At 38.9% G+C, this 25,752-nt stretch overlaps 1 protein-coding gene across 6 annotated transcripts in view; it reads left to right on the forward strand.

The window, feature by feature from the left end:
* GLRA2 (glycine receptor alpha 2) overlaps nucleotides 1-25,752 on the forward strand; it is a 122,190-nt gene that overhangs the window by 12,344 nt on the left and 84,094 nt on the right. For 4 of the 6 annotated variants that reach the window (XM_033051228.1, XM_033051232.1, XM_033051230.1 and 1 more), the window contains exons 3-4: nucleotides 11,964-12,031; nucleotides 19,145-19,368. In XM_033051228.1, coding sequence (XP_032907119.1) covers nucleotides 11,964-12,031; nucleotides 19,145-19,368 — 292 coding nt within the window. Of the gene's footprint in view, nucleotides 1-11,963; nucleotides 12,032-12,127; nucleotides 12,196-19,144; nucleotides 19,369-25,752 lie in introns of all 6 variants that reach the window. The other 2 variants (XM_033051229.1, XM_033051231.1) reach the window with 1 other exon arrangement.

The following is a 25,752-nucleotide window of genomic DNA, read 5'->3' on the forward strand; positions in this document are numbered from 1 at the left end:
CCTACAGCTTTGTAGTCTAAGAGATGCAAGTCAGCATCCCTTCAATCTGTGACAGTCATAGAAACTCTTAGGAAGGATCCTTTCTGTATGAGATCTCTCAGTGCTTTGTTATTGGCCAAACACACTGATTGGGTTTTAGAAGGAAAGACTGAAATTCCCGACTGATTCTTCGGTGTAAGGCTGTGTATGCTGATCTGGTGCAGTGGATCCTGAAGGAGGTACCTCAACCCTGCTGAGAATCACAGTTTGAGGGGGGTGCACAAGGAGCCCCTTGCAGACTTCTTGCTCTCTGCAAGTAGAACCTTGCTGTGCTGCACCATGTTCTGCCCCATAGACCACATGGCTCCTCCACAAGGGCTTGGGTATTCTGCACCAAAGCAGCAGCCACTGCATCTCCTTCTGCCTGCCATGCAGCTTTTTTTTGGCTGTAATAAACAGTCTGGGGAAGCATAGTAGCAGAATGACACTCTTCTCCAAAAGCTGATAACCTCTACCTGTGTATTTCTGTGTCTCCAAAGCCCAGGGCTGCAGAGAAGCAACTGGGCACAGCTGAATTGTGTGACTAGATGAATTGTGGGCACTTTCTATTAAAGAATGGTAACCAACACTCAATTGATTCATGCTGCATGAACAAACTCATTGCTTCTCCACCCCTGGAACACAACTATGGGTTATCTCTCTTGCTTTTGTCCTTGGGGAAATATATCTGAGAAAAGGCTAAATGCTTTCCTTAAACTGACATAATTAGTAAGGGAAAACCTAGGATTAAAATTTACCAGATCAATACTCATTATGTTAGGCTGCCTCTAATGACTACACTCCCGCTGTGTGTTGTTTTTATGTCTGTGTCTCAGGCTATGAAACTATCATATCAGAACTGCTATTTCTTCTTGCACTGTTTACTGTGTCTGATAAAGAATTAGTCCTAAATAATAAATAAAACAACAGAACAGCTTGCTCAGAATGCTGCTATAAACCCTCACACTGCAATTTAAATCATCTGTTGAAGAGATGCAAATTGCACACATGTTGCCAAAGCAAGAACATGTGTAAAAACTGCTTTTTTTTTTTCCAGTTGTGAATTTGCCTGTTGCCTGGGCATAAATTCATGTGCATACTCTCTCTCATGTTAAACTAAAACTGAAGATGTGTTTACTCCATATAAGTTTCAGACTGCAGCAATTTTCCTTTCCAGTGATGTCCCATCAGAGGGAGCAGTCTGAGGTGTTAAAGCCTTTGGTCAGTCTGATTGTAGGAAACATCCAAAAATAAGCATCTGTGAGAATTTTTCATCTCTTTGGCTCTGTACCCCTGCAAATAATTTTGCACTCTTTGGCTTCACACCCCTGAGATTTTTGGTTTTGTCACACTACAGAGGTGTGTTTTGTATGAGGCAAAGCAGACACAATCTGTTTAAACCAGATGATAATGCCTTGGCTTATAATAAGATATAAATTTGACTTATCAAAATTAAAAATAATTAGGGATAGATCCAATTTAGATCACTAAGTTCCTCAATGTGTCTCATTTGGATGACTTTGTAGAAGACCTCTGCTCAGCATGACTATTGGAGTTGAAGACAGAAGAAGACCATATGCCCTCACCCTGCAACATGGTTTATGTCAGCAGAGCTCTGAGCCTATGTCAAAGCTCTGTGGTGCTCCTCACAGCAATGCAGTGAACATCCTGCATCAAAGAGCAGATTTGGTATTGATAAAAATGTAAGGCAGTCAGTTTAGGAGACGCTTGTTTTTTAGGCTGGCAAGGAGTTCTCATTCCCCTCCCATCCTTCCAGTCATTTTATATAAACAAATAACTGATGACAGAAAAAAAATGCTTGTGAAAGACACCCAAGAAGTACCTTAAGGGTGTCTTGCAGTAAAAACATAGATTCTTGTTTTATATTGAGGATGTGGGCTTTGAGATAGGAGATTCCCCAAAGGAAAGGAGATGTGTGAAGGAGACGGACAGGAGACTGAGTTAAACAAACAACTGATGGGAGCCTTGAAGATGAGAGTCAGTATGGAGGAAATAATTTCAAAATAATCTTCTGCAAATATTGTGTGGAAATTAGCTGAATTTTAAGGAGGTAAAAAATAGGAAATACTTAAAAACAAAAGGAAATTTTTATTTCATTAGTGTAAGATGTGGTCAGTGTTTATGTCAGTGCCTCTGACCTGCTGCTGATTGACATCCATACCAGCTCCTGACCATTTCTGTTGTCATTTGTTCCTATCACTGAGCCAACCTATTTGTCTAAATCCCATTGTTCACCTGTGTCCCATGTATCATTTGGTGTATAATTCCATATCAGCCATAAATCAATGTCTGCTCTCTAATATTAGTCACCCAAGCTGTTTTTATAATTCAAGCTGCATATGCCTTCAGACAGTAAAACAAGGAACATTATGGAGAAAAGCTGGTAGAATTCTTAAATAAAGTGAATGTCTGAGGCTCAGAGGAACAAGAAGGGAGTTAAAATCGATTCTGAGTCCTTTCTATAGCCACAGAGATAGATATTGTCTAAGCCTTGTATTTGAGACTATAGCTATTGACACTTATAGCTGAGCTTCCATTAATTTCTGCAACACAAGATCAGAATCACAGAGAAAGAACAAAGTAAGACATATTTATAGAGAAATGAAAATTTACAAAGAAATATTGTGAAATGAGGGTGCCAAGAAAAAGTAATCAGTTCATTCTGACTGAAAATAGAAACCTAGACTAGTAGCAACATTTTAATATTATTATTAATACTTTTCTTTTTTTCTTTCTTTCATTAAGTGGATCTCCCCTCCTGCTTTCTCTTCTCAGTGAACATATTTATATTTTGTGGTTCCATGCAGTCTCTTAGATGAGTTGGCTACCCTGGCTTCATAAAACATTATTAATGAGATTACCCAGAAGGAGTTTGTCTGACCCTGTGTTGGAGTGCAGATTTCATGATTTCATGACTGTAGATGTAATATCATCTTTTATTTAACCACTTTCAGGAGTGTCCCAGGCCTCTGCACACATTATGCATTTTGCATGCCAATCAGCAGGGAAGAGCTCTGTTTTCATTAATGCAGAGCAGCTGAGCAGTTTCAGGATCAGGTGTGAGGAGCATCTCTGCTACCTGCTCCCAGAGAGGCTGAGCCACTTCATGGAGCACTGGTTTGTGAAAAGAAGAGAAATAGGGGTCCAGATCTTTTTGTGTCAGAAGAAAAACAAACAATTCAATTTGCCCTAATACTATCCATTGCTCTATTACATTGGAAGAAGAAAAACTGAAAAGAGATATTTTGCAAAGAGGTGCTTGTCTTGACTTGGAAATTAAAGAGATTAGTGGAAAGCTCAGACAAAGAAAAACAATTTGATGGACATGTGGAGGATATAAAAGGACTGATAAAAAAGGATTGATAAAGGATTGATTTGAATATTCTCAAAGTTGACACAAATTCTAAATAACTTTGCACTCTAATCTTTCTAGATGTAAGATTTCTGATTCACTGTTTTTTAGAATTATTTCCACAGTTTCATTTGCACATGGAAAATTTTAGCTCTGGGAGTGGCTGCATGCAGTCACAAGTGTTGTTGAGGGTTGCGTAGAAATATCTGAGTGAGCTTTCAAGTGATTTGCTCAGAGATGTGCTGTACAACACTGCAGTGATACAGAGCTCAGTATAAGCTGTAGTATCTGGGGTTAATGGCCTCCAGTCAATTCCAGCCTGCCATGACTACACCAGTACCATCCCTCAAACTACCCACACGAAAGCCAGCTCTGGCACATTTATACAATCTGTTGTGACTGCTGTGGCTATATATTCTTTGTAGACTGGCTCAGGTTAGCTGGGTAAATCAGGAGCATGTCAACTGTTTAACAGGCTTTTCTGAATTCCTGGTTTGTGAAGTGAAATGAAATAGTGCCCAAAAATTGTTCTTGTTCAATGTCTATTAGATAACCTGTGTGGAGATATCCCACTGCAACCCAGAGCTGACAGTAATGTATGTTTCTGTTATCAGCCTGAGCAGAGAGAGTCAGGGAAGAATGAACACATCATATGGGCTATCCTGTAATGCCAAATGCAGAACTGAAGAGGCTTTGTAGAGTGAGACTTAACCTTCCTCTGCCAGAACTGGGTCTATGGACAAAAGTATTCACTGAATGTGAAGCATGCCAATCCAACAATTTTCACAAGAGCTTTAAAGCACAAAAAGAGTGCATCTTAGCAGGGATTCTTCTTCCTCCAAATGTTGATAGGATTTTACCAGCATGACTCCAGTTACATTCAGCAATAGTCCCACAGCTGAAAACTCACATACCACTTCAGGAATTGACTATTCACTGTTTGAGCTCAAACTGTGTCAATGTATATATATATAGAGAGATGGATTTAGCAGTACTTACTTCAGAGAATTTTCTTTCTGTGACTCTTCCTGTGATCACCTGCACCTGACAATCACTGGAGTGTTTGTCTTGGGAGGTCTCAGTGGTATTTTGCTGAAGAAGAGCTTTCAATTCTGGAATATCACATGTCCTTTTTACATCTAGGGGCCACATTCTTGCTTAGATGCTATTTCAAGCAAGTGAAGGGAAGCAGCTTAAATCTTTTAGTAGAAGTAGTGTTCTCTTTTTGTGTGTTTGTTCATATATATTTGCATGTGCATTTCTAGAAACAGGCAGCTGGAACTAGGGAAAAATTCTACTTTCTGCTATCTGTCATGATTTCCTGCAATTCCATCCAGCATTGCCTCTATATCTCACCTGCTATGGGTAGGGCATGTTGTGTCTCCCCGTCTGAGAGATACCGTTTTCATAAATGGTATTGCTCACATGTATTTGTCAGACACTTGGTAATTCTTGGACTGAGTGATATTGATGGGAATGAGAATCCTAAAAAAGAATTTAGACACCTAAAGATCTCTTGAGGTTTTTCTCTGGTTCTGTGCGTGCTTTTGTGACTCTTAGCCTCAGTCTGTTGGTCGTAAATATATATTGATTACACAAAATATGATTCTGAGTCCTGAATGCAACAGTAAGCACCCAAAATCATTGCCATATTCCTACCAGGGCAACTGGCTTTCTAAGCAAGCTAAGTTATTATATATGACAGATGAACTTTCAGAGGATGTTGGTTTTAGCTTGATGAAGCAGAACAATATTTTTGTCTTTATTTGAGTTTACCAGCAAATTGAATCAGTGCAAAATACCATACAATTACTGCATTTCTTGAGACCTCTGGCCTTACGGATTTTTTGGTTTGGTTTGGTCTTGTTGGTTGCTTTTTTGTTTGTTTGGTTGTTTTTTTCTCTTTGTTGGTTTTTTTTTGGTTGTTTTTGTTTGTTTGTTTTTTGGGTTTTTTAGTTTGGTTTGGGTTTTGTGGTTTTTGGTGGGGTTTTTTTGTTGTTCTGGTGTTTCTTCTTTTTTATTTTTAATTTAGAGGTTTTTTGTTTGTTTATTTAGTAGGTATTGTTATCATAAATTAATAATAAGTGACATAAACCTAATAATCCACATTGTATTGTGTTGAACACTTCTAAGGGAGTAGGAATTCTGTGTTTACTGGGCATGATTATACTTAGGCAGTCAAGGTGATAAACTTGACAGAAATCCCATAGAAAGACAACCTCATAGAAGAAAGGCATCACTACCCTGGGAAAAAAAAGTCACCATGATTTGTAAGCCTTAGGGTAACTATGTTGTCCTGGTGCCATTAATTTTGCCTCCTGTGACAGAGCTGTTAAGACTCCAATGAGATGATGATGTTTAAATAGAGGAAAAGATTGGTTTTGCCCAAAGGCAAAATGATGTGGAGAAAAAGAGAAGTCTTACCTAGGTGCTTGCAAAAAAGGCTACCTGTGGTCTGCCTCCTGATTTCTTACTATAACCTTAAGCAAACTCATTAAATTGTGTGAATTTTCTCATCGTGGTTTGGACTACACATCACATGGGCCCTTGGAAACAAGTGTGCAGCTGCACTTCTTCTGGAGTAGCTGCAGGATCCCTGTGTCTCAGAGGAACTTTTTCAGTGCATCAAAGTGGCCTCTGTCTCCCTAGCCCAGTACCCATGGTCACTGGCCACAGGGCTGGCTGAGGTGCCCTTGATAGCACTTCTCCAGTCATTGTCCTGTGCTGCACTCTGAGAAGGGAAGAGCTAGGATGGTGAACACCTTGTCCCTGTCTAATGCCCATGGCAGCTGAGGTGTCCCAGCAGCAGTGTATTTTATCCTTGCCTCACTTACAGGGATGTGCCTGCAGTGCCATGGAGAGGTGCCTTGGCAAGCTCTTGAATGGAAATCCAGGCACCTGTGGTACTACAGCTGCAGAAGCAGTGGCCTCCATTAGGGGGTTAGCTCTGTTTCAGGTCTCATGAGGACTCCGATGGATGCTGAAGGCTGTTCAGTTTGGTTGGGGATAAATGGTTTTAGAAACCTGCTGTCTCCAGAACTCACATTTTAAAAACCACCTCCAACAGCTGCTCTATCCTCCCCTGCTGTCCTAGCACGTGTGTTTCTGGTGCTCAGGTCAGCATGTGGATCTTTGTCCTGCCACCATCCACATTTTGATCACCTCCCTTGTTTGAGCTCCGACATGAAATCCCTGTCCTACAGTCAATGGGATTCTCAGTCCCTGGTGGGATCACTGCCTCCCCACTTAGCTCCTTGGTTCTGTTCCTGGATTCCTGCTGTCTCCACACTCAGGTGGGATTGATTTTAGTCTTTTCAAATAATCTTGATTATCCTGCTGTCTGTGGCAAGGAGAGAAGGGAGGTTTGGCTCATCTTTCTCCTCTGTATATACAAACTAAACCATTTGAGATAGTGAGAAAAAAACTCTGCATTGGCATAAGGGTCAAACTGAGAAGGTAGAGCAGAAAACACTACATATAGAAAAAGATACCAGATTCCTCACAGATCTGTGAATATCTTGCCAATATTTCCATAAGGTGGTTCTGCCTCGTTATCTTTTATTTTTGCTTCCACACGTTTCTGCTTTGCCCACGATTCTCTATGTGTGCTGTATTTTAGTTTGCCTTACAAAATCCCTTAATAAATACACATATCAAAGCAAATTGGCAAGAGTACAGGTATCATGTTAAATCTCGTGTGTGATCATAATATTCCCTTCCCACTAAGGACAATTTAACTACATGGTTGGAATTAATGTGAAAAGAGAAGGCTGACAGGTGTGACCTGGAAACTCTACACCAAAAAAGATGAGTTGGGGTGAACTTGAGAATGTAGATATGATTAGTTGCAGTTAGGATCATATCCAGGGGAAGAGTACAAGTAAATCTTCTCAAGAAAGTACCAAATGAAGCAAGATTTGTGACCATGTACTATCTATACTGAAGAATATTTAGCAGAGGCTGGAATTAGGAGCTGGATGGGGCTCAAATGTATTTCTTTCAGCACTCATCACTCCATATGGGGACTGTTCTGCACATTGGGATGGATTCACCTCCTCTGTCAGCTGATAAGGCAAAAAATGTCTAGCCAGATGGCAATAAGATCACAGACATGTTGTGTGCAGGAGTTTTGAGGCAACATGCTGCAGCACATTCAGGCCAATATTCTGTGTATTCAGGTTTCTTGAGTGCCAGGGACTTACTGTGAGTGTTAAGTGCCCTGAAGTCGCAGAGGTGTGTGACACATTCTAATGCCAGGGTTTTTCAAGAGGGCAGTGTATCAGAGAGCTCTGCTGACTGGCAGCAGCAGCAGCAGCCCCAGCCCCTCCGGGGAAGCAGGGCAAAGGCAGCTACAGGCAACAGAAGCAATATCTTAGCTGTTTATCAGAGTACCAGACGTACTTTCTGGTTGATTTGAGCATTAGCTGTCTGGTTTGGGCTTGGTTTGGTGTTTTCTTGCCTGAGTCCTTTTGAGAAACATTTTCCTTATGACTCAAAGAACACTTTGATTATCTTGAATATGCCAAAAAGGCACCTGGACTGTTACCTTGCTGCATTGGAAGTGACAGAAGGAAAACTAGGGGGAGAAAAGGATTTATGTACTTATAAAGTATACTTTGCTTAATTTTTTGTAGGTAATGTCAACTCTTTTTAGATTTTAGGCAGTAAAGTCAAATTCATTTCCTTTGCCTTTGAAGATTTTTAGATTGTGTCCTGAAACCTTGGCTATGCTTCACAGAACTTTGCTCCTTTCATTTAAATTGAATTATTAGATTAGAAAAATCTTATTGGATAAAGTGTGTTTTAGTTTACCATTGCCCCTTGTCCTACCACAGATTCATTCCCATCTTTCTTACAGGCCTACTTTAAGTATTGAAAAGTCACAATAAGGTGTCTGTGGGACCTTCTCTTCTCCAAGCTGAACAAATTTTACATACCTTTTCAAATCCCAGAGCAGGATGTTGTGGGTGACTGTGTCAAAGGCCTACAGAAGTCCAGACAAATCACATCTGTAGCCCTTCCCTTGACCTGATGTCGTGGCTCTACCATAGAAGGCCACTGGGTTGGTCAGGCAAGATGTGTCCTTGTTGAAGCTGTGCTGGCTGTCCCAAATCACCTCCCAGTCCTCCATGTGCCTTAGCACAGCCCCTAGGAGGATCTGTTCTTGATCTTCACAGCACAGAGGTTAGGCTAACAGATCAGTAGCTCCCAGGATTTTCTTTTCTCCCATTTTAGAAATGGGTGCAATGCCTCCCTTTTGCCAGTCACCAAGAATTTCACCTGATTGCCATGGCTTTTTTTGGGGAGTGATTTGCAATTGATCAGTCAATTCCCTCGAGACTCTGGGATGCATCTCATAATCATAGACTTATTTATATTCAAGTTCCTCAGGTGAAGAACAAACATGATCTCTCTGGTTTTTTACTGAATTTACTGAGTTCTTATAGTTCTTATAACCTTCCACTTCTATCAGCAGAGGGCAAGTAAAAGACATTATAATTAAGTATGGAGACAGAAGGAGGTATTTGCTTTATTGTAAAATACAATGCTCTGGCACGTACTTACTCCTGGACATCTGGACTGCAGTCTGTGATGTGGCAGCACATTTCCTAACATACATAAGCCATGTTTTCCTAACACAGTTAAGCAAGTTTACTAGGTTCTGCTGGCACTCAGGAGCTGCAATTCTGGTGCTCACATATGATGGCCTTTGCAAAACAACAGCTATGATCCTCCTTTTCCAGAGTTTTTACTGTCAAGAATGTCTTCAGGAATCCCACACCACAGTGACCTGTAATAAAGTCCAAATCATTAAAAACTTAGTGGTGAAGGACTAGGTTACAAAGCACAAAGTGGTAAAGGACTAGGTTACAAAACACAAACTGGACAGAGACAAGTCCATGAGACCACACAGGAAACACTCACAAGTGCTTAGCACAGCTGTGGAAGCTGGGTAGTTGCATTCTTAATTATCTTTAAAAGGTCATGGCAACTGGTGGAGGTTCCCAGTCACCTGGGAAAACAAATGTCACTCCTATCTCGGAGAAAGAAAAGCAGGAGAATACAGGAGTTACAGGCTGGCCAGCTCTTCCTCAAAGCCTGGAGAAAATCCTCTTAAATCCATTTCCAGACATGAAGAACAGGAAGATTTTTGGTAGTATAGTCAGCATGGATTTCTGAAAATCACTCCTTGGAATGCTAATAGCCTCCTATGACAACTTGAAGGGCTTCATGAGCCAGGGCAGAGAAGTGTATATCCAACTTCAGCAAGGCTTTTGGCACATCTCTCACAACATGGAACAGACTATTGGAGCAGACCAGCTAAATGGATATGGAAAACTGATTGAATTGCAATGCTCAAAGGGTTGTGATCAGCAGCACAAAGTCCAGCTGCTGGCCAGTCACTACTGCTGTACTACAGGCATGGTACCAGGCCAGTACTGTTTAACATCTTCATTAATTACCTGGATGATGGGACATGGTGCACCCTCAACTAATTTTCAGGAGATAGAACACTGGGAGGAATGGTTGATGACCTAGAGAGTTTCCTGATATTCAGAAGGACCAGGAAAAGCTGCAGAAATGGGCCAACAGGACCTCACTGTGCTCAGGAAAGGGAATGCAGTCCTTCACTTTGGAAGGGACAATCTGGGAATGCAGATTTGCAGAAACGGCCGCGGGGCTCCTGCTAGACACAAAGTTGAACATGAGCCAGCAATGTACCCCTGCAGCAAAGGCAGCCAATGGACTCTTGGGCTGCATTAGGCAAAGCATGGCCAGCAGGCTGAGGGAAGGGATCCTTTGCTTTGCTCAGAACTGGTGAGACACACCTGGAATGCTTAGTCCAGCTCTGGGCTCCCCAGTATGAAAGAGACATGGACTTATTGCTATAGGTTATGAAATGTTATGAAGGTAGTTAAGAGGCTGGAGGATGTGTCATGCAAGAAGAGGCTGAGGTTGCTGAGGCCACTCAGCCTGGGAAAAAATGCCTCTGGGGAATCTCAACCATGTTCATGAGTAACTGATGAGGTGTAAGTAAAGAAGAGGTAGCCAGATTCTTCTCATTGGTGCCTAATTACAGGACAAGAGGCAGTGGACACAAACTGAAACACATTAAATTCTTAACTTAAAACACTTACACATAAGATAAGCATTTTGCTGTGAGGATGACTGCAGACGGCACAGGCTGCCTAGAGAAGCTGTGGAGTGTCCATCTCTGGATATATTTGAAGTCTGCTGTGGCACAGTCCTGAGCCACCTTCTCTAGCTGATTCTGCTCTGGGACAAGATGCACTGTGGGGACTGGGTGATCTCCAGAGGTTCCTTCCAGCTTCAGTGATTCATTATGTCTGCATGTAGAGAAACACCTTGTTCAGGGTGCTGGTAGAAATACCACCAATTCAAAGGAACAAAAATTATAATATGGAAGGAAAGTAGCAGACTATTTGGCTTGTTCTTGACTTAGTATTGGAAATGAAAACATTTGCAAGATAAAAAGGAAGTGTTTTTTAAAAAAATCTTGTAAAAACCTGAGCTGAACAACATACTTCATTGGAATTTAACAGCTTCAAAACATATTACTGTTGTAAAACCCATTGTCAACTTCCTGAGTGCTAGGCAATGGGTTTCACTGGACTCATTAGTTTATTCTTCCATTTTTCAAAAAAGAAAGTAATAATGTTTCCATCTTTTGTAAATGGATTTCAGATCTGAATTATAAACCAAATGGGGATATTTATGTTCTCTGCACTGACATTTTTTCATTTATAAGGAATATGATGTGATTAAGAATAATAATGGCAAAAGAAAGAAGAAAGTACTTGATACTCAATCCTTGTACCAGCTTCTGTGTCACTGAAATTCAGGCCTTTAGCATTAATCCTTCTTGATCCTGTTGAGAACTTTTGTTTATTTCATCACACCTAAAAAATCAAGGAGGCTAATAGGCAGCTAATTAAATATTAAGTCCCCATTCATTCTGCCACACGTCAGTGACTGCTGAATAACAGCAAAGGTGGTGGGAGGGAAGAGAGTACAAATAGCTGCTTAATGAAAGCTATCTGTTCAAGCCAGAACAGATATTGCTAAAATATTTGGTTATGGCAAGCCATACACTTCCAGATCAGGTGCATGAAGAGCTGCTTGTGGACTGAAAAGTTTCCCTTACTGAGAATTTCAGGTTCCTTTGCCTGCAGAGTGGAGTAAATGTGGAGACATGACCTTTTAACTTTAAGTTCTGGAGAAAGGGAGAAGGGAGAGAGGTGTGGTTGCAGTGCTAAAGTATACTCTGTGCTGGTACTGTGGATAAGAAAAAAAGCCCTCACTGAACTCTCTTGTGAATCTTTAAACGCAAGGATGTAGTTCTGTCTGTTTATGTAACAACTTCCAATGAAACTCGGTTAAATAAATTAGTGCTGATGATGTTTTTCTTTTGATTAAAATTTACATGAGCTGCCTGGGAAAACTCACTTTCTACTTGTTTTCAGCCACATCTGTACCAGGTTGTACGGAGGCTGAGGGATCTGTACTTTTGTTTCAATGTATATTGCAACATTTTTATTGCATTCCACAGGTCCTCCAGTAAACGTTACTTGCAATATTTTTATCAACAGTTTTGGATCAGTCACAGAAACCACAATGGTAAGTGCTATGATGCCACTGGCAAGAGAACAACAATACTTAATATATGTCATGAACACAACCTGTCAATTTTTCTATTTATTGTTCAACTTGCAGGTCCTCCTGTAAATGTTACCTGCAACATATTTATCAACAGCTTTGGTTCAATAGCAGAAACTACAATGGTGAGTGGGACAGATCATTGAAGCCATCTTGTGAAGGAGTGGGATGTGATATAGAATAGAGATGCTCAGGATGTGAGAACATCTACTAAGTTATGAAGCTACTAAAACCCCTGAATAAATATAAAATGAAAATAAATAAAATAAAATAAAATATATAATACATATAATATACAAAATATATACAAAATGTTATATATCTATATATAATTAAATAATCTATCAAGTCTAAACACACCTACATAGGGGCTGCACCACAGTCTGTAGTGACTGTATGGCAGCAAATACAGGTGTGTGTAAACCTGCTTTCCCAGGTTTCACTAGCTCTGAAGAGGCAGAGGAATGGCTGGAGCTCAGCTCTGGGTTTCCCTGCCAAGTGCACCAGATCTGAGTGTGTTTTATACCACACGTTGAATTACCTGCTTCTGCAGAAAATGATCTTGTTTAACTGAGATAGATCTCTGTGAATTGCAGCCATATCAGTCACAGAAGTAAGTGTAAAACTTGAGTCAAATGACTAGAAAGGGTGGGTATAAGACTTGGGTATTTTGAGGTTAAATTAGTGCCAAGAAATGATGGGATTACACCTGACTGAAATTTGTATTTTGACTAAATGCAAAAAACACAGTAAAAAAAAGTCAGATTTTAATTTAAAAAATTGCAAAATATAGAATAATTAAAAAAAATAAGAAAAAATAAAAATAGAAATTTTAATAATAAAAAAAACCCTTTAGTCTACAAGTCTACCAGTCTATAATCTTTTTCCAATATTTGCTATGAAAAATAAAAAAAAATCCAGTTCCATTTTAAAAGATGCTGAGTTTTAAAATCTTTTTCAAAAGTGAATAAAAAGACCTGTTTTTTCATTCAATCTTACATACACCTGCCTATGGGGGTTAATTCACATAGATATTTTTGAAAGATTTATCATAATAAAGTGATAAACCCATAATAATTATTAGGTGCTCATATCTATGGCACTTTTGAAGAAACTGCAACATAGTTTCACAGCTCTGTTTTCCAGAGATTCCTACACAGCATCCAGGTCTTTCTGGATTTGCTCAACCCACAGATCTTTAGCCTGACTTATGTATTTTGTTTATTATTCATTTAGATTCAATTGCAATTCATGCCATCATTTTAGTTAGTGGTGATTAAAGAATGTAAGAATACAAATCTTCTGCTCCTAAAGGATTTTATTTAAAAATCCCACCCTGTTATTTAATGTTTTCTAGAGATAAATGGCAAGTTATGGCTAGGCCAGGTTGCTTTCTTTAACAGTGTGGGAAAGAGTTTGCTATAAATGACAAGCTGTAACAGAGAGCTATAAGACAAACAGATAAGCTAATACTTTAGACTATGTATCTATAATATTTTAAAAACATCTTAAAAGAAAACTAAAATAAATTTTAAAATGACAGGGACAAAAACTTATCAGGATGTATCATAATTATCAACAGACTTAATTTTCATTAATTTTGGAAAACATTAATTGTCTCCCTGTGTTTTAAGGATTCTGAGAGGACAACTGTGAGTGTAGCATTTTTTCCCAGCCATGTCTGTTGATCCCAGTGTGTAGAGACATCAGCATAGCATTAAGTAGCAAAAATCCTACACGTCACTAGCTTTACAAGATGGCATTCAATGAAAATATTTGCACGACCTAATGCTGATTGCATTAATTAGACTCCTCCATTGCTTTGATTAAATCCCCTCATTGCATTTTACTTTCTATCAAATATGTTAATGTGCACCTATCCAATGTTCATTAACACATTTTGCTGAAAACAGCCAAACATTCAAGTAGATGAAAACTGAGACTATTGGCTTTCTTATTTTGCTTTGTTCATTATATCTGCTGAAACTGTGGAAAGATTTCTCTAAGATGCTGTTCAATTATCTGATACTGATTTTCTTAATGTTGTTCCTTCTTTAATGACTATTGTGACTAGTTTTAGGAGTCTGCTCTGAGAGGCAGACATCAGTTACTGTTCTAACTACTTTGCCTTTCTGAAACAGATATAATAATGTGGTAACATTCTCGGCATCCCTTGTGATAAATAACAAGTTTGTTTGACTCCTAGGAATCATTTTCCCTATAAAATGCTCTTGATGGTTTTGACATAAAACTAAATTATTCATTTAAAAGCCTGGACTGCAAATTCAATAGAGAAACTCCTGTCTCAGAGGAGAGGAAAGCTCAGTGAAACCTTGTGCATACACTGAAGGGACATTATCAGAATATAACTTGGACCACCTACAGCAGTTCATTGGAAACTTAGAAGATGAAAACTTGCTCAGAAAGCTTTCAGTAGGAGAAATTAGCATGGCACACAGGATTACAGTCCCACACCTACTAAATTCAGTAAGCCAGGTTCTCAGTAATGTTATCAGGAGTAGTTTCTGTTCTCTGATTAGGACGCACAGTACAGGATAAAATTCCTCCCTATGTGAAAGGCCAGCACAACCCCAATGTCCAGGACACCCTTCTAAAAGCCAAAACCTTACACTAAGAAGTTAAACAGAATTTTATGCTGATTCAGATGGATGAGTTCCATAGACTCTTCATGAGTTTTATTCCCACAGATCTAGAGAAACAAAACGCAGATGTAACTGACTTTCTGCTCTCTAATGCACATATGGGACAGTATCCCAATAGATTATTTTTCCTTCAAAATAAATGTTTTTCTTCCTTATTAAATGACATATATATTATACCAAAATGAAAGTAGTAAAAAAAGGACCAGAGCCAAGATTATATAGCTGAAAATTTTCTTTGATTTATTTGTCTTGAATTTAAGCCCTAACTTGCAAAGAAAGAGAAAAGATGTTTCTGAATAACTTCACTGAATAAAGCAGTTAGGATAGTAAAGTCTGTATCTATTTTTAGAAGTATTTACACATGCAGTATTCAGCAGAAAATTCACTGTACAGCATGACTGCAGTTGAGTATCACAGATGAGTAATCTACATCAGCCTGGGCAGCATCCCAAAGAATTCAGATGTTCAGTACTCCTAATGACCAGGATTTTTTAGCTATCAGCTGTAGGAGAAGTTAACAGTGGTTTGTACATTGACCAGATAATTGTTAATTACAGAAATGACTGACTGTGAGGACATTATTATTGTTGTTATGCCCTATAATCAATGACTGACACTATGCAGCAGGTTCTCTGTCAGGGTAAATGATTCAAACTCCAGTTGTGTTTTGAGTACTGATGTCAGCAGAAAAAAAATTGCCATTTCTTAGTTTTAAAAGCTTTGCTGTGGCTGGCTGTATGATACTATCTCCCATTTAGAGAAAAAAACCCACAAACCCATAATTACAAATTAGATTCTGATTAATTCACATGTATACTTTTAGCTAAATAAAAGGCTCTTGCTGAAGCCATTGGGGAAATATTGTATGCTTATGCCCATAGGTAGCAAAGTGCTTTCTCTGTTGCATGGCCTTGGATAGGTCATCGAAATGCTTCTTTTCAGTTAGCATTTATCTTTAGGGTTTAGAGAGAGATAGAGTAGCCTTTTGGCAAACCCCTCCTACTCATGGAAGGCCAGCTAAGTCTGCTGTTTGTTTCAGACTCCCAACCCAACTCCTGGGCAATCAGACCCAAGTGCTGGTTCAGAGAGTAAGCAGCACTGAACTGCACTCCTCCTGCCACAGCAGAGACCAAAAGGATCCAGAGCTTTCTCTGGGTTTAGATTTGCTGAAAAATGATATCCATCTACATTCCTATAATACAAACTAAGTATAACTGTGAATCAAGTCCCAAAATCTTCAGATAGAGCCATTAAATCTAATCAGATTAATATTCTTTCAGTATGTTTGTATTACTCTGAGGTTATTGCTTGAGAAGAGAGGAAAACTCTTTATCTGAGTTGCCTCAAGCTACTTCTGACGCTGGTATTGCATCTGAGATTGAATCTTCAGGTCCACACTCCTTGTTCAGAGTGGTGGTGCTGTCAGAAAGGATTTGCAGAGTAGGTGTACTTGTGGTTGTGTAGGAATGCATTACTACAAGTCCACCCACTTCTACCCTCAGGACCTTGCCAAATACACACTGTAGTCTGCCTCAACTCCATGTTGTACCATTCTCAAGAGAATTTTCCTTCAAAACATAGTACAGTGGTAGCTCAGGAAAAATAAATTCAAAATTCTGCACATCATTAGGTCTGACTGTGTAAACACACATCTTTCTCAATTGCTTATACAGCAAGCATAGGAGGAAAACCAAAGCTTTTCTTGTGATGTGCATGTTATATTTACATTTTTACTTCTCAGTAAAATATCTGCACATATACATGCAAAGCCTATCAGACTTAAACAAAGGTTTCAGTTCTGTTTTGCTTCTAACAACAAAGCTTGCATAGGGAAAGCATGTCTAAATGCATTGGTGTCATGACTGACAAATTTATGAAGGGACATATTGAAAAATATGGTTAATCTTATTGGCGCTATTTATGATTTTGGTATAATATATATTATCATATGCAATCTCTTCTGTGAATAAAGATTTTTCAGACTGTTTTTTATTATCTAAATTACCAGCCACTGAAGTTCATCAAAGCAATTTTTTAGATATTTCTATATAATTTATGGATCTGACTTAATTACAATTTCTATGTTATGGGGGAAAAAATCCCTCTGTTTTCCATTGACTTTATTACATATCATATTACAATGAAGAATTAAAGGCAGTCTCACAACTAGTTGTAGCAATTTTATTCTATCAGCAGTTGCTCTTGCCTTCTTTTCTGCAGAATTAGAATCAGTGCATTCCTGGATTTATAGCTCAAGCTGTCCCTTACAAACTCTGAGACACAGTAATTTCACGATTATAAGCCGCACCATTGTGACTAAAATTTTGGTTCCAACCTGAAAGTGCAGCTTACACTCAGGAGCAGCCAATATATGGGACGAAGTTCAGAAATTGGCCAACCTGGAAGTGCGAGCTCACAGCAGCCCCGAGCGGAGCCGGACCCTGCCCGGCCCCGGCGGTGGGGCAGCGCTGAGCCGAGCCCACACAGCCCCGATCCGAGCCAGTAAACTCCGCGATTCCGCGGTTCTGTTACTAATTGGCAACTTTGTGAAAGTTGCGCGAGCATCCTCGCTGCAAATGAAAGTGCGGCTTATGATCCAGTGCGTTTTATATATGGACAAAGAACGAAGCGTTGCCAACACCCGGAAGTGTGGCTTATAATCAGGTGTGGCTTATAATCATGAAATTACTTAAAGATACTTAAATTATTAATTATTTAAATTATTAATTACTTAAAGATTACTTAAAGATAAATATAAGCTTAAAGACACATTATGAACATAAGAGACTCTCAGTATATAAGACCAAGAAATAAGAGATAGTATGATTATGGATGGTGTATCCTCACAAGATGTGATGATATTTTATAAGCTGAGAACTGCAAGCAGCTATTTGATATTTAAATGTCTGAAACAAGATCATCATAAAAAGTACACTGACTTGTGATAAACAGATACAGGCTTTTGTAAGTACCGTTAACAAATGATATTTTTGAGAACCCTCTCAGGTCTGTCTTGCTGTGATTAGTCAGCATTCCTGTTTTGAATCACTTCTACCCAAGAGCAAAATGAAAATGAAAAACAAAGAAAGAAAAGTTATTCACCTACTGAGATTGTAAAGCATCTTTCCATTGGGTTCAAGCTCTGCATCAGTTTGGATGTCAGAAATATTCTGTCAGGGCAGCAGCACTCCTCACTACCACCCCACAGAGCAAAGGGGGTGAAAACTGAAGCTCAGAGGGGCTCGTTCACAGAGTCTGCATATTGAGCAAGCTGCTTTCTGCAGCTCTGATCAGAGTGAGGATATTTATCTGCATTTCAAGGGTGATAAGTTCTTTTCTATGCAGTTCAGTTACTGGACTAAAACCCAGTCAGGTCCTATGTTTTCCTAGTCAAAAGCACAGTGTTGCCTTTTTAATGTACAGCTGCTACCATAAAGCAAATCCTAAATGGTAATGCTTGGTACTGTCAGCAGAATTATTTGACAAAGCATTCTTTCAGATAATATAATCAATACAAATATTATTAAATATTTTTTCTTCTAGAGGAAGAGTAGATGGTATTTCTAAGAGAGTGTTCACAGACAAATTAAAAGTAGTAATTTTAGAGAGATGAAGATCTTATTTGCTGACTTTGGAAACCTGGGATAAGGAGAGAAAGCATTTGCTTATTTTCATTCTCTGCAGAGACTTTAGAACCTGAAAGCTCTTTTTGCTTTCCCCTTTAATAACCTGCTCTTGACACAGTGTTAATGTTGATTCTAAATGAACCTCTGTGTAATCGCTGCCTTTCCCAGCTGTGACTAGCAGACCACCAAGCAGAAGAATACAGTCAGGCCAGTTTATTGGGATGCAGACAGGGAGGAGTAAATGAAGGCACATACACAGAAATATCCAGTAAATATGAAAAGGAAACAAGTAGTAAATATGAAGTGGTGATTTAATTTCTTCTATACAATTTTGGCTTCACTGGAATTAAAACTATTAAAAACTGTTCAAGAGTACATTAGCCATAAATGACTTGCATATTGGAATTGGAATTTATTTAAAATGGTAATTTACAGAATCTTTAATGAAATTGTATATATTTAGCTGCAACACTTTTTGATTTCCTAAATATCTCTTAGGTAATCCACAATTTGAAAGAGGGTTACGTTTAATTATGGAGATTGCAGTAAATATTTTTCTCGTCACTGAAGGAATTTTGATTTGGAAAATGTACCAGTTGTGTTTGTTTGGTTCAATGCAGCATTTTGACAACTTTATTTTCAAATGACAGCTCTGATGTTCAAAGGATATAGCACAAGTGTTTGCTATAATACTGGTACTGCAGTAAGTCTAAGAACATAAAGTAAGCTAAAGTGGGCTTCCAGTTTTGGTGCCTTAGTAACCTTTTTACATGACATTTCTGTAGGACTACAGAGTGAACATTTTTTTGAGACAGCAGTGGAATGACTCACGTCTGGCTTACAGCGAATATCCTGATGATTCCCTGGATTTGGATCCCTCTATGTTGGATTCTATTTGGAAGCCAGATTTGTTCTTTGCCAATGAGAAAGGAGCAAATTTCCATGATGTCACAACAGACAACAAGTTGCTGAGGATTTCTAAAACTGGGAAGGTGTTGTACAGCATCAGGTAAACCAGTTAATTTTATTTTTTCTCTTCATCATTTTCTTTCCTTCCCTGTTTTTCTGGATGTAGATGCCTAATTTTTTATTGTCCCATGTGTGCAACCAAAATGAGACTTAGCAGGGTAGAAGGAAAATTTGCCTATGTTCCTTTGCTAACATTTTACTTTTTGCAAAATAGTCTCTAAGTGGCACAGCTGTACTTCGTGGTCTCGTTGAAAACTTGAGGCTGTCTCGAACTTTAATGGTATTCCTCAGTAATTCCCATTAGCATTAGCTCAAGTCACTCCTTTTGCAAGGAGAAAATCATCTCTTCAGTAGTCTGTGGGTTGCAATTTAAAAGTAGAGGGGAATATTAATTTAAATGACTGCTCAACACTTTAAGTAAAAACATGCTTGAAATGCAATAAATTTGACATGCAACTCACTGGCTAATTGGATGTATCTAGTTACATTCAGAAAAAAAAAACAAAACCCGCCAAACACACCTGGAACTGTGGAAAGCATTTGTTTTTAATACTAAGTGCACTGAAGGGTGTCATGTGACAAGATTTAGCTGAATTAATAAACACTGACAAAGCATGATTTGATATGACCTGATGAAATGGGACGTAAGCAGAAAAACAAAATTGCATTCCACAGGCATAAATAGCAGCAAACAACCCGCAGTATGCATTTGACATTCAGCTTACTGTGAGCCATTAATTGCTTAATAGAGGTAGCCAGAGATGCAAAACACTCTAATATTGCTCTTAGGATTGTTTAAAATGAAGTAATTCCTGGAGTTTGTTTTCTTTCTGGGAATGCTTCTTGGCTTTTTCCTTTCTTGCATTGTGGAAAGTAAACATGATAGTATTTGTTTAACAGCTTGTTTAGTGAATTTGTTCATCGGTAAAGCAGATTAGCTTAGAAGGCAGTTATTTCTGATGGGGTATTGTGGTTTTGACTGCATTTTCATTAAGGAATTATTATTGATCCAGGCTTGGGATGGCTGTGTTCTTTAGGATGTTAAATAAAAATAGATATTAGCATGGAACTTCATCCACTTACATAATTCTTGTGAAAATTCCTTGTTAAGTAATATTTGGAGAGATGAAGCAGGGTTGCTGAGCAGGGTTTCAAATTGCTCTACCTGAAGAGTTTGAGAAAAATAATAGGATACAAGGATGGTACCAGCACTAGCAGAGTGATAAATATGCTGTCACTTACAAATATTTCCTGTTTCACCCTGAGAAAGAAATGAATGCATCTGTTTGTTTGAATGACATCAGACACCATCTTATTGGAGGAGACAGTGCAGTTGGGTGCTGTTCTGAATGCAGATGGATAGTTTTCCTGACATTTGCTCATGCGGCAAAAGTGATATTTTGAGCTGCCATATCACGTTGGTAAAATTCCCACACCTAAATGCAAATTAATTGGAAGCAGAGTAAGCAGTATTCCAAGAGAGCACTAAGCAAAGCTCATCACTTCTTACTTGTATTGCACAACAGTAACAGAGTAACCCAGCACATCTAACATGGCAAATAATTTTTTAACACTTTACAGTGAAGAAAACTTTCTGGAGTATGGAAACTTGAAATCAGGAGCAATTAGAAATGCTTGTCTTTACTCTCTAGATACTGGACTAGATACTTCTATTCTGTGTCAGCTGCTTGTAGTTGTGCTGTGGAGAGACAAACAAGAGTATTTTAGTGATTGCTTTCAGTACATTGTGAATGTTCAGCACTGCACCAATAGCTCCTTGCCTGTCATTGTGATATTTAACTTTTAGCATGTAGTATGCTTTAACTGTTTAAAGCCCTTCACAAATCCCTCTGGGAGGTACCAGGTAGGCTGTTTGGTCGTATTTCCAAATTTAACAAAAATCAAGATCAAATTAATCTTGCATAAATACAAACCATTCTTTGCATAAATTGAGCTTAGAAGTGCTCCTGGTAATTAATGAAGCAAGGTATGTGCATTATACAGCAGTGGTATCCCCCTTCCCTATATACTGCAAACCATGAAAATAACACCATGCAGGAGGCTGAACTGGCTGTTAAATGCTCTCAGAAACCAAACCTGCCCTTTCTGAACAAAACTTGGAAAGCCACCTGGGACAGCCAGTTCATAGTCCGTATTTTACTAAATTGAGACATTTGGTGTGGGATATGGGTGCTCAGAAACATCAGGAAAAGGTGAGTGAGGGTCTGGGCCATTTATCACTCCAACTGCAGTGCCTGGCTAAGGGAATTACCTCACCCTGTGGTAAGCATGAGGCTCTTTGTCTTTCTCTTGTGTAGTTGATCAAAGAAACAAGCCTAACACAGCACAGAAGAGGCATAATGTAGATTTCCATCAGAGTTTGCCTTATAATAATCATGATGCTCATTCTTGCAGATTCCTACAACTATATTTAATTCCCTGGGAGTTGTTACAGAAAATAAAAAGTTGTTGATGGTTGATGTACTCACCTCTGAATCATAACTTTTGGAATCCAACTCCATTTTTATATGTTTCTTGCATGCTCAGATGATTACCTTGATACCTTTTTTGATCTCAGGCTCTATAGCTGGGTAACTGGTCTGCACCTTTGGGTGCTGCAGGGAAAGCTAGAGCCTTGTGGAGGGAACCCAGAACTACTTAATACTGCAAAGATATGCTACTGCCACTGGAGAAGTAGCAACAACTCTTAGAGAAGTCTGCAATTACAGCAAAGTTATATTCAGCAAGCAACTTCAGTCAAGATCAGCCTCAGATCCACTCATATATAACAACTGAAAAACTGTTTACTAGCTATAACTTTTATTTTAAAGCACTCTGTAGAGAGCAGTCAACAAGAAATGTAATAGCAGTGTTGAATAAATTAGTTTGTGTTTATATTGCATGCTGAGAAAAAAAAAAAAGAGCTCTGTGTCACCCCCTAGATACTTGTGACTCTGCTGCTCCCAAGCTTTTTCTGAGTTCTGCATGGCTTGGATTTTGGAGAGGATTCTGCACTTGGAAAGAGTCACAGCACTGAGTGATGGTACCAAGAATCCTGTTCCAGGCACTCACGTTCTGTATGACACCTGCATTTTGCCTTGCACACCCCACTGCCCGGGCTTTATGTTCCAGGGACAAGGGTCGTATCTTCTCTGCCCCCCTGAGGACACCAGGAAAGTGCCAGATAAACTCACAGAAGCCTTTGTATTCCGAGGCACCCATTTGTGCTACCTGATTCCCATAAACTCATTTCAGGCTGCCAGCCAGCTCAGAATATTAGCATCTGCCTAAAAGCTTATTTTAGCAAAGTGATGGAAAGTGGTTTTATTTAAGGTTTGTGGCTTTTTTTTCTGCATTAATTGCCTCCTTCTCTTTTTAATATTTTCAGTGCCTCTCAGCCATATGAGATTGATTCAGAAGGTGATATAATTCAACCATAATATTAATCCATAGCATTGAGTCTAGAATATATTTGTCAGGAAGACAAAAACATTGTAAATAAATAAGTAAATAAACACACACATACACAGACACACACACACACTTTTAAAAATATGTATATATATTTGCTGCTCCAGAAAACACTCTCAGTTGAGCTTTGCTCTGAATTTTAGAGCCAGTGTATTTAGCCAGAAATAGTTACAAAGCAGATTACTACATATTTTTTAAATATGAGAAGATTTTAGAATGTGTTGCATAATTTGAGAAGAGAGACACTTGGAATTTTAGAGAGGAGATCTGTGCAAATTCACAAGTTACATTTTCTCCCCTACTTTTGCTATTCCTGTTCAAATAGCAATTAGTTACTAAGAATTTCCCCAAATCTTTCAAAACATCTATTTTTCTGTCTTTCTTTGTCTTCCCAGTGCCAAACTGTTATTTATGTAGACAATTAGTTGCTTGCGGTTTCAGCTATTGACCCAGTTTTAATTGTAAATGTTACTATGGCTGAGGGCAGTGTCTGCTAGAAAGCACTTCTGTGCTGTAGGGCACTAGGAAACAGAGAAGGCTTAAGCTGTTGGATGGCTCTGTTTGTGTATCTGTTCTGGGAATGGTTTCCAGCCCTCCATTCCAGAATAAGTAGCTACAGGGGAAGCTGGTACAGCCCAAAGCCCTCACCTGCTTATGCAGTATCTGTGAGAACAGTTCATCTGTTTGCAATGCTGCCTCCCACACCAGCTGCCTTACTCAGGAGTTTCCGAAATCAACTCTTCCAAGTGTGGCCATAGCACTGAGGGACAGAGCACTGAGCCAGCTCCCTCCTGCACCCCCAGGACCCCATACACCACTTGGTGTTAGATCAGGAGTTATCACTGCCATGTCCATCACATAAATCATCAGAAGGGATCCACAGACCTGTTATAATCCAGCTTTTCTGAGAGAAACTTCTGCGTTTTGTAGTGTCCTCTGTACTCATGTTCTTTGCCTTATGGGAAAGAAAAGCAGGTTAAGGAAATACATAGGTAGCACTGCTGGTCCCTCTGCAACTTTTTGCTCCTGGCAAAAAGTCCATTATCCTGCTGAAATATATTGCTTTTCAATAAGATACAGTCTTGGATTTTTTGCATGGCTACTATACAATATGTTGCCATGTTACAGTGAAGTCAGGTGTAGGTTTTCTAAAACAATTTTGGTGTACAGACTTTATCAGCTAAATGATATTGAGGATCCATTTATACCCATTATGTATAAATCATCCATGTCCCAGCAGTCTTTCCTAGCAAAGTGGTAGAAAATTTTATGTTCTACAGCCCTGTGTGCATTCTGTGCTTTAATTTGATGACTTCAATTTTATTTTACAATGCAGTGTTGGGATTTAAGAGGATTTGGACTTTCCTAGCTGCATTGTCTTTCCATGTGACAGATTGGCAGATGTGGGACCATGGAGACAGTTATCATGATTGACATGTCTGTTTGCTTGTTAAACTCCCACCTCACACAAATATATCTATTACCTCAGGTCCTATCAGAATAACACTGGTATTGATAAGGTGCTGATTTTCCCTTGGAAGTGAATGTCAATGTTCACAGGGACATTTTCATTGAAGATAATTTCATTCTTGCATTGGCAAAACTGTACAGTACCCCATTCTAACTGCCCTGACTTTCCAAAAGCATAAAATGTCTTTATATTTGTCAAAGTAAATTTTATACATTTAAACCAAACCAAAACATTGAAGAATAGTCAATGGAAATGCTAACTGAAATAGAGGATGTCTAAAACATTTTGGTGTTTGGCAGCTAATAGGTACTGTGGGCTGAGGCCTGATAGAGCTAAAGCCACAAAACATTATCATGCTGCACAATGTTACTGGGACACGGACACTTCCCAAATTGTGGCTGTATGCTGTGTGAATCCAGTGAATTTGACAAATTTGTCTCCCCATAAGCATGATTACAATAATAACAATGGTTGCAGAAGCTAAAAAATTGCAGCCTTTTGTGGGACAAGCAGCCATTCTCATTACAGCTGAACTCACTGTCCTTGGATTATCATTAGCTCTGTTTTTCACCCTTCCTTTCTTTTTCCTTTTTGCCCCTACTCCTGCTTCTCCTTCCAGCCCCTCTCTTTTGGAGTCTTTTAAATAAATGAACTCAGATTATTCTCATCCTTTGGGGTTGTTTCCAAATACTCTCTTAACTGCATCACCCATTCCCTTCTTTTTCATTCCCTCCCAATCTACCAATTCAGCCTGAGGATCTAGCCCTAGGTTTCCAATGCCCTTAGTTTCCTGTTGTATCTAAAGTACTTGCTTTGCATAACAAATAATAAAATCTACTAAATAAATAATAAAGCCTAATGTGGGTACTTTGTTATGCAACTAACATAGCTATTGTGAAAACCCCATTGATTACACTGCTTAAGAAAAGAATAATTTACATTTTAATGACACAAAATTAGTTGCTTTTCACTTCATAAGGCATTTAAAGCAAAGCAGGGATATGGTCATAATATCTGAGCATGTACTGTCTCACTTCTTCCTCTAATGCACATCCCCAGATGAGGCAGGAGAGCACTGGAGGAAAATGAGTGTGAGAGGGGAGCTGCTTAGACTGAAGGACAATGCTGCCAGGAGAACAAATGGCTCTGAACTGGTCATATGTAAGATCATACAGGAAGTTACAAGCCATATAAAACTTGAATTCCTGCAACAGTACTCCAACAGAAGTGGGGACACACACACTTAATACCATGGAATGAACTTTGATAATTTTTGTAAGGGTTGAGAGGATGGGACTCTGGGTGATAGCAGATGATCAAATTTAATGGCATGAAGTCACTTCTACAGCTCTATATTCCTGTGTCTCAATTAAAGGAAGACTTTGTTCTAAGTAAAAAAGTGAAAAATGTGCTGGAGACCAATTTGTACACATGAAGTTGATCTTGGCTGGCAGGATCAAAAATACTGGCAGGTGGTAACTT

This window comes from Catharus ustulatus, chromosome 2, assembly GCF_009819885.2.
Source record: "Catharus ustulatus isolate bCatUst1 chromosome 2, bCatUst1.pri.v2, whole genome shotgun sequence".
NCBI classification, from domain to species: Eukaryota; Metazoa; Chordata; class Aves; order Passeriformes; family Turdidae; genus Catharus; species Catharus ustulatus.